Source organism: Sipha flava, unplaced genomic scaffold (assembly GCF_003268045.1).
Source record: "Sipha flava isolate LNK unplaced genomic scaffold, YSA_version1 165_pilon_pilon, whole genome shotgun sequence".
In the NCBI taxonomy this organism is placed as follows: Eukaryota; Metazoa; Arthropoda; class Insecta; order Hemiptera; family Aphididae; genus Sipha; species Sipha flava.
Genome location: NW_020271833.1, coordinates 985,707 through 993,445, shown reverse-complemented (window position 1 = coordinate 993,445; position 7,739 = coordinate 985,707). Strand labels below are relative to the sequence as shown.

Genomic DNA, 7,739 nt, shown 5'->3' with positions numbered 1-7,739 from the left:
TCATACCTAACTATTCTACCTTATAACTATAGTATTTCTCTTTTGTCACTTTATCTTTATTTCTTACTTTTTTTTTTTTTGTTATTTTGTTAGCACAGTTCTTACATTATTTTGTGTTTGCTGCAATATTTAAAAATATGTTAATCAATATTTTTGATTTTCGAAATTATCATTACTTTCGCGTGCAAATAAAAGTAGTTGTTGTAGATACAAATGATTCATTAGTGTTTTAATGCACACGAAAAAATTATTTCTATTATTTTATTTACCTTTAGTCTCATTAATAAAAATATAAAACAAACACATAAATATTGTTCAATAGCTAATGAGATTATACGAATAAATATTAGCAATAACACTTAATATTAGAATATATAATTTTGTTGAGTCATGTTTATAGTGTCTATATTAAATATTAAATACTTAAATTAATTTGATTTATATACAATAAAGAAGAATAAATTTGTATATTTGTTTTGGTTATCAAATTTTCTTTAAATTATTCATATTTTTTATAATGAAGATAAAAAAATTAAAAAAAGATAATAAAATATATTTTTTACAAAATGGTTATAAAATGAACATACATTTTTAAATAATGATTTTCAAAACTCAACTATTGAGGATAATTTTTTTTTATACAAAGTCATTTTAATTTATTTTATTAAAATTCGTTAAACAAAATTAGGTACCTAAAAATATACAATTTATAAGTTATAGTAGAAATCGATATCACATAGGTATATGTTTCAAGAATAGCAAGGAATGTAATAATTGCGATGATATATGTACTTATATAAAATTTATATTTATTAGGGCTAGGGACGTCATGCTCACAAAAACTTTAAGTTATGCATGTTGCCGTTAAAAATTATCAAATATGGTCTAGAAATATGCAAATATTCTAAAAAATTTTCTTAAAAATATCATATGTTTCTGTAAAATACCAAAAATTACAAACTTATTTTATATTAATTATGATTATTTATTATTTTCATTATTCTTCTTCATTACATCTTCTTCTTAAGATTGCCTCGCCTTTAAACAAAACAAAATTTTAAATTTCAAATATATGTCCATTCTGTTTTTTAGTTTTAATAATTTTAAAATTTTACCCAAATGAATTACGTTGTGTGACCAAAATTATTCAATTGTAAATGAGCGATGATTTTTCGCTGATAAATTTGTATACCTCGAAAACATACGCTCGACATCAATAGATGTTATTGAAGCAAATTCATAATACTTTAAATTGTTAACTTTTAAGTCTTCAATATATTCCATCGAATTGTGTTTCTTCTAAAATATTAGAAATGCTTCTAATAATATTAAATTCTTCATTTTTTAACAGTACATTTCTTTAAATTTTATAGGAATAGCTTTTTCCTTTTTTTCTTGTAAACTTTGTAATTTTGATAGTTTTAACAACGTATTGTTTAAATTTTTTTTTAATGAAATATGTACTTAAAATACAAATATAGACAAATATGCACTTTAGGAAAAAATAGAGCTAAATATGCAAAATAAAAATGATTACTTTAAAATGCTAATACTATGAAACGAATTTCTATATTACATAGATGTTTTGAATAATTATTTAAAACATGTTAACTCCTATAATTCCCTAGCACTAAAAATAATTATATTTTAGTTTTGATTCTAAGTGAAACAAACTTTATTTCTAGTGATCACCTTACATGGCCACTGATACAATACTAATACCTTTATGAAAATTATTATAACTTTATTTTAAAGTTCATAAACTTAGACATTGTTATTATATTTGTTATTATTCAGTTTTTATCTTGTATAATACGATCTAACCTAATTGAATATAAATTATTTTATTTTAATTTAACTTACTAATTTAAAATGCATTAAATATTTCTTAGTATTAATCAATTGTACAAAACCACATGTTCTTTAAAATAAATAACATTTTATTTAAATATTATCGTCTTATACTAGATTGTAGTGTAATTACTTGGATTAACTTATCACATTTCAATTGTTATTATCGATGATTTCTCATTATAATGTGTTTATATCTTCTCAGAAAAATGGTCTAAATTTAATAATATAATGCAACATATAAACATTATAAATCTATAAAGTAATTTTTTTAATTTTTAATAGTATAAAAAAAAAAATCTATGATAAATAAGTATATATATTTTAGTGTTTATTTTAATATCAGCAAAATGTTAGATCCCCTATGATAGGATTTACTTAAGCTTAGGAAAACAGATATATTTGTTTTGAAAAACCTTTTATATGCGTAAAGACTTGAGTGTTTTTTTTAAAAATAAAGTTTTAGAGGTATTTTTTATTGGAAAAAACTGACGTGAATCATTCGTTGAAACACTAGGTGTAATAAAAAAAAAAGTGTTACAACAAAATACTGTTTGTATTCTTGTATATAATTAAATTTGTTATTCTTGTAAAACTAGAAGTTTGATGAATATACCAATATATATGTATATATACTTACAATTCAGTCAAGTAAAAAACAGAATATTATAAATAATAAGTAAAACTAATGCGAGCTAAATATAACATTTTTATAAAAAAACAAAATAATTATAGAAAATAATAATTCGAAGAGCTTTTTTGAATTCGTTTTAATCACCCAAAATCGATATTATATTATTAAGTTTTTGTTACAAAAACAGTATTATTTAACAATTAACAAAATAAATACATAACACATCTTGTTACATTAAAAATTTTTCAAAAAATATATTTTTTTAATTTCATATACCTTTACCTGTCTCCGATAATAGTTTAAAGGTACAGGTACAATAAATAGATAATTGTGCAATAGTTAAAACATTTGATATAGTTCTTCTTCAGCAATACACCTAGCATGATTATATCAATATAATTATAAATCATTATTATATAAACCTAAAACCATAATTAACTAACCGTAATGATATTGAACTTTATACTCGATTTTTCCATTAAAAATGTATTATTATTATTCATAATATAAATATAATAATATTGTAGGCACTTATTTATAATTCTTGTTATTGTAATAAGATAGATAATTCTAATGACTAATTATTGTAGTATTACTTTCTAATATACTGTATTTATTTGAATTTAATATTAAATACATTATATTTCTAATAGTTTTCGTTTGTTTTTAAAAGATTACTTCCAATTCAAATCGACTATTTGCTATTTAATAACGAAATCAGAGGCCTTCATTAATCTTAACATTAACAAACATAGCTGATTCTTATTGGCATCTGATACACATTTCAAATATTTTTATTTTTTTTGTCTTGATGCAACACGTAACGTTTTATTTTCGGCGATGACTTGTTTTGGTCGTTTAAAATTAAATATTTCAAATATCGAATAAGCCACGGTTCATTATCAGTACAATTTGTCTCAGCATCGGTTCCCAGCAACCGATTCATTATTAAATGTTTGAAAAACAGCCAACAATAACCTGGGTTTAGGACCCTTTCTATATCATCTGAACATTTTAAAGGCGTGGCACTCCCCCTTTGATCACATAATGACAATTTGGGTTGATTTATGTTTCCCTCTAATTGCACTTGGCTTTTAACAACCTAAATAAAATAAACGTTTAGTAAACCAGCTATGGCTTTATATATTTAATAAATATTCAGTTTATATACATTAACATAGACATCTTATAATTCGTTGAATAATGTATGCGTATGTATATCGGTAATAAATATGTGTATTATGCATGCATCCACACAAGTGTAGGCGACATTAAAAGTTGTATACGGTAAACATTGTATTATTAATTTCTTTATGATAAATTCTTAGTATTAATATATCTACGATTTATTTTTATATAGTATTATTTATTTTATTACATTTAATAAGCTCTTAACGTTTAATTTTCATTGCGAATACATAAAATTGTATATTTTTTTCATGTAAATGTATATTAATAGATGAATAACTTAATTTAAATAAAGCCAAAAACAATGAATAACCCTTTGCTACAGAATTAAATCAGTACCACATGTATAATATTTATAATTTTGGCACATACATTTATTTTTAATACTTAGCAACGTTTTCTTGGATCTTAAATTTTTTTTTTTTTTCATTCATACTGCATATACATCTATTTGTACTAGTTGTTTTGGTGTTACGTGTAATCCGTTCAGTGCAATAGTAAAATTTCCAATACTATTGTCCATCTAATAGCAAAATAATTAAAACAAATTAATTTCAAAGTTTTCAGCCTTATCGGCAAGGAATCGATGATTAAAATATACAAACCAGTCGCGTAGGTGTTTTCACATCGACGAGAAGTAAATTATAAAATCGAGACCGAGAAAGGCTATCGAATGATTGAGAACGTTATACCTTTTTGGCCGAACGATTGAGAACACTTAAAATTAATAAAGAACTTACAGTTGACCCAAAAAAAAACTCAAAAAAACGTTAGGATTGAGAAAGAATTTATATGCAACGTTGCCACAGTTTGCTATATAATTTATTTGGCTTTTGAAAAATTTAGTATACATACAATAAATATTTTTGAAAAAATAATTTAAAAAAAAATAATATCGTATGAATAAAAATTAAAAATATGTAGAACTTATAATAATATCTAATACCTGTATAGTATGTATATGTATAAAAAAAATTTAAAATATGTAGAACTTAAAAAATTATGAAATATATTCACGAATAAGTTGTGTGATGACTGCAAAACCTAACCATATCATAACCATTATTCTCTCGTATCTGGTATCTAAGTTACTAATAACATCCAGATAAAAGTCCGATAATCAACAGATTATTGTATTCATATTATCGATCGATTAAATTTGGCAACGTTGGAAAAAAAAAACTCGAGCGTTCTCAATCGTGTTACCATAAATAACGTTCTCAATCTTATTTTACCGTTTCGAAAGTTTCACGTCCACCGATCACAAAAGTCCCGTTACATTTGCCACCATGTGGACGGATTCAAAAGTGTACATCGTTCACGTAACGTACCGAAAGTTAATAAGAATTTCAAAGAACCGTCCTCGACAGCAGTATACATCAGTGGTTCTCAATTGATGGCCCGCGTGCTGATTTTAGGGGGTCCATGGTTGTGTAGTACTGTAATGATTTTTTTTTATTTTTTTTTTAGAGAAATGTATATTTATATATACAAGGTGATTTTTTTATCGTGAACTAGTTAATATCTCGGAAAGTATTAGGAATTTTAAAATATTATTTTTTTTTTAACTTTCTAGGTTTTACTATTTTACACTGTATTACAATTTTGATAATTTTAACTTCCTCCCTTATTTAATAAAGCACTATCAACTTTCGATTTTCAAATGGTAATACCTATTTTCAATAACGAAAATTTATGAAAATACTGAAAAAAATAATTATAACATTTACAGAATTTAATTTCAGTTGTCCATTTGCGACTTATAACCGTTTAAATATTCGTTCAATTTACTGCTACTGGGCAATTTATCAAATGCAACAGTAAAAACCAGAAGTCGAAACGGAATGATATCTCAATTTAACAATTTCTATAGATAACGGTCATAATCGATATTATATATTATATTCTTAATTATTTATATATTACATTTTTTTTTTTAAATAAATCAATGTATTATATTCAAAAAAAATACGAGACATGAGGGGCGAATGACTGGTAATTGTAGTTATTCAATTTTTTTTATACACATTATTCACATTAGACTCTAATGTCTACTTTATGTTTGCCACCCCGTAGAACCACCTATGAATGCATGTATATTTATTTAACATAATTTATATTACTATATTAGATTGATGAGTTATAACTAGTAAATTACAAAATAAATTTATTTTTTAAAACAATATGATGTATCTTAATAACTATAATAAGCGTTTATATTAAACAGATAACATTTTTTTCATTTTAAAACCAGAGACTGAGACCAGGCCGAAAAGAACCGGTTACGGAACCTAAAACCTAGTGTAAATTAAAGAACCGAAAATAACTGTTACCTGTATATTATATTTTTAATATACCTTAATCAATACCGAAACCTATAAACATTACCAAAAGAACACCGGTTTTTTTTAAGGGTTTCTTTACTGTTTACAATTCTCTATTGAAATCGAAAGAAATTACTCTTTAAACTAAAGATATATTATTTAGAAAAAAATAATTACATATAATAATTTATACTATACAGTATTTACTCAATGTTATATTCGGCCGTCGACCAAAGAATATAATATTATTTTCTAAGGAATATTAATATACATTATGTATAGTCATTAAGAATAATACGAGTCTTAACATTCGTGGACCAAATTGAAAACTGTGTTAAATCAATTGTTTCCCATTGATTTTTAAATCTTTTAAATAATGGGATGTCAGGGCCTGATGATGGAGCAAACTTAGACCCAACGAATACACTTTGGAGAATAATTTAAAAAAACATGATGTCTACAAGCCAAGTATAAAATATCACGACCAAGTTTATGTTCTAAAAGAACACAAGCACCATTTAAACGTCCAGTATTAGATGCCGTCGTATCAAATACAAATGCTTGTACTTTATGAAGAAGTGACCAATCTTCGAGAGAATCGTACACAGCAGATGAGACTTCATAACCGGTTCCCGCAGAAAGTTCGGGAACACCAGGCAGTTGTTCAGTATTAGGAACTGTTGCAATGATAGGAAGTCTATCAACTTTTGTCTTACCAGTTATATCGAGAAGAATTTTTGAATCCCAGTGTATAGTTAAAAATTTTAAATTTAAGTCGAAAAAATTTTGTTTTATTCTAGAAGCATTTAACTCACGAAAACGTTGACGAGATAGCCGAATTGAAGTTCGATTTATAACATAATTTAACGGATTTAGAGAACTTGCTTCCACGCAGGCTGTTAATAAATGTACAGCATCTCTATCACTGATCTTACATTTATCAAGTACAGCAGAAAGTCGAGGTGTTAATATTTCTAATCGTGCCCCTTTCATTTGCAATGCACACGAAGTTGATGAACTTGAATTTTTGTTCTCTGTAAATGTTTCTACTTCTTCCGAACTGGATGTGGAATTAAATTCAACTGAAATCAAAAATAAAACAATAAGTATAATTTTAACTATATTAAATAAATTATAAAATTAATTTAATTTGACATAACTTCTTCAGATTTCGATGAACACGGTTTTTCTTGTAATTCAATGTATTTTTTTTTCACGATTATGTTTTCGTTTTTCAATCCCGGCTAATTTTACGTCTGTACCAAGCATACACCCAGGACGTCCTTTTTGTCGTTGTAAAATCAAAAATTCTTTATCTTCATTTATTTTTATTATATTCAAAGCAGATGCATGCGCAATATCAAATAAATCATTTAAATTTTCTTCAAATTTATGCTCTCTTTGTCTACATAACTCACTATTTCTATTTTTACATTTTTCGAGGTTTCGCAATTCTTCATAAGGTTTTCTCAGTTGTTTTAAGTAGTGACATCGATCTCGAGTTGGTATTCGGGCTTTTTTTCCAAAAGATTAAACATTCATCAATAACTAAGGAAATACTACCTTGTAGCGTTAAGTTTACCATTCGCATATTAAAAAATAAAACACTTAAAACATCTTTATTAGATGGTAATTTACTACCAAGTATTTGATTTTTCATAACACTGACAATAAATATTTTTTGACGAGGCATGATTTTACTATAGACACGAACAGAAAGACAAATACACAGTGAACACAAA

The 7,739-nt window shown here is 25.1% G+C and overlaps 1 protein-coding gene across 1 annotated transcript; it reads right to left on the bottom strand.

Annotated features, from left to right (window-relative positions):
* Positions 1 to 6,405: 6,405 nt before the first annotated feature.
* LOC112679643 lies at positions 6,406 to 7,488 on the bottom strand. Its single transcript, XM_025549532.1, has 2 exons — positions 7,158 to 7,488; positions 6,406 to 7,079 (listed from the first exon to the last, which is right to left on the bottom strand). Exon 2 carries the CDS (start codon positions 6,988 to 6,990, stop codon positions 6,406 to 6,408), a length of 585 nt encoding a protein of 194 aa, XP_025405317.1. The 5' UTR covers positions 6,991 to 7,079; positions 7,158 to 7,488.
* Between the last annotated feature and the right edge of the window lie 251 nt (positions 7,489 to 7,739).